At 27.7% G+C, this 2,301-nt stretch overlaps 1 protein-coding gene across 1 annotated transcript in view; it reads left to right on the top strand.

The window, feature by feature from the left end:
• The window catches only part of LOC115236980, an 11,100-nt gene that overhangs the window by 3,509 nt on the left and 5,290 nt on the right, over positions 1-2,301 (top strand). The window contains 1 exon segment of the mRNA XM_029809719.1: positions 1,850-2,268. Coding sequence (XP_029665579.1) covers positions 1,850-2,268 — 419 coding nt within the window.

The raw sequence follows: 2,301 nt of genomic DNA, 5'->3' as shown, positions 1-2,301 counted from the left end.
TCATATTATAAAAATATATATTTTTATATATACATATTAAGTTTAATATTAGAGAGAGCGTTCAACTGTCAATATATAATATATATTCTGACACATGATTTCTCTGATACAAAGCATAAAATATTTCGAAAAGCACAATATTCATGATTTTACTGTAACATTTTCACAAGCTGAACGATTAAAAAAATTTTGTGAAAAAAAGAAATCATACAATACTATTTTTATTTGAAAAAATGCATCTGTTTTAATTTTGTTACTACACATGTTTGTTTAATGTAATGTCAAAAAGAATTAAAGATTATTATGTCTCTCTTTTAACTATTCTTCTATCTACTTGACAGTAATTTCGTAAGTACATATACGTTTGATGCGATTCTTTCTCTTGCTTGTGTTATGTAAACATCAATACTGGACAATGTCTTTCTAGGTAATAGTAATAATAAATAAAATATTTTATCGTCGATGTAAACAGATTATCGATAGCAATTTTAATATCTATTGAGCCTTTATATCCTTATAATAATTATCCGCTAACATAACAAATTCTCAATATTATTTTCTGATATATATAGTGCTTTTACATTATCAATTAGACACATAGTAATTTGTTAACAAAAGCATTAAAAAAATATATTTTTATCACATATTACAAAAAGACTATAAAAAGAATGTTAGGCAGTTTCAATTTTAGGTGCTCTGCTCTCATTTTTATTTTAATATATATATAAAAGAAATTGACAATGTCTGAATGTTGAGTGTGAGGACTCGTATGAAACTATATACTTGCGTATGGCGTAAATCTATAATATAGAAAGACATATGTTCAATTTCCAACGAGTTGCAGATCCAAGAATTAATATGTGCACCCTTAATAACATCCCAATATCATAGGGAGTATGACAAAAGAAAGGCAACAGCTTATAACCGAGTCTATGAACTAGCTATGTATTAAAGTTTTATATAGATATACACTACAGTTGTTGCTTCGTTAACATTTAAAAAATATATTTTTTTGTACATCCGTAACATAGCTAACGGAACGTTGCGAATGAATAAGATATTTTATAATGGACACATAACACAATAGAACCGGACCTAAGTATCTTAGAAATAGTTCGAGACTACTAATCTATTAATGACCATTTCAAGAATTTATTTCCCATACTTGACTATACATCAAGCTTCTCTTCTTTTTTCTTATCCCATTCTTTTCATCAGTGAAAATAACGGTACATTACTTATTACATTTTGTAATAAAAGTATTATTTTGAAAGAATGTTACTTCTCGATTCATCAAAATATTATTTCATAAGAAACATGATTGCAAGGCTGTTCTCGTGATAACAACAAAGATATTTTATACAAAGAGAGGAAAATTGAACGAATAATATTACTAATATCAAGTCGGGAAACTATAGACATCAATAGGTTGTTCTCTCGTTACGTCATTCAATTTGTCACAGCGAACATTTAACCAAATTTTTCAAAGTATTCAACGGATTATTCAAACAAATCGATCGGAATATTTTCGTAAGTTTAATGTATAAAAAAAAGTGGAATATTTTGAATGCATATTAAAATAAAAATAATATAAAATGCGTATCGATATTTTTGCATTATTCTCATTATTATTAAATAGCTAGCTTTATATTTGACTATTAACGTATATGAAGGTAACAAACTAATTGCCAATTATTTATAAAAATAAACAATTATAAAAATATTTCTTATAACTATTAAGTATCTCGTAATCATCATACATATTTTCCTCCATCTATCATCAATACATTATGTCATATAATAATAACCAAAATTTATAGTAAATAAATCAATATTTCAATTGACACAGTTATTGATGTTGGGGAAATGGATGTTGAGAAGTCATGTTGGGAGGAAAAACGAAATGTCTGATGTGTTGAAATTTTCGCTCACGGTTTTAGCGGTCGCAGGATGCTGGCGACCAACATCGTGGACGTCGCTGTTTAGAAACATAATGTATAACGCTTACACATTATTAGTAGTTCTAACACTATATACATTTGCAATCACTCAAGTTATGGAGCTCATATTGAACGCCGATGACGCTGATACATTCGGTGACTCCTTGTTCAATGTTATAATTTCGCTCCTGGCGTGTTACAAGACAATTGTTCTACGTAAAAGTCATGAGAGTATTATAATGATAATTAATAATCTTACCGAAACGCCATTCAAACCGTTGGATCTAAACGAAAATATGATTCGAGAGAAATTTAACAAGAGGATAACGTAAGTGTCTTAATATTTTATTATATATATATA

The sequence above is a fragment of the Formica exsecta genome, unplaced genomic scaffold (genome assembly GCF_003651465.1).
Source record: "Formica exsecta isolate Colony F162 unplaced genomic scaffold, ASM365146v1 scaffold265, whole genome shotgun sequence".
In the NCBI taxonomy this organism is placed as follows: Eukaryota; Metazoa; Arthropoda; class Insecta; order Hymenoptera; family Formicidae; genus Formica; species Formica exsecta.
This window is presented reverse-complemented; position numbering and strand designations above follow the sequence as displayed.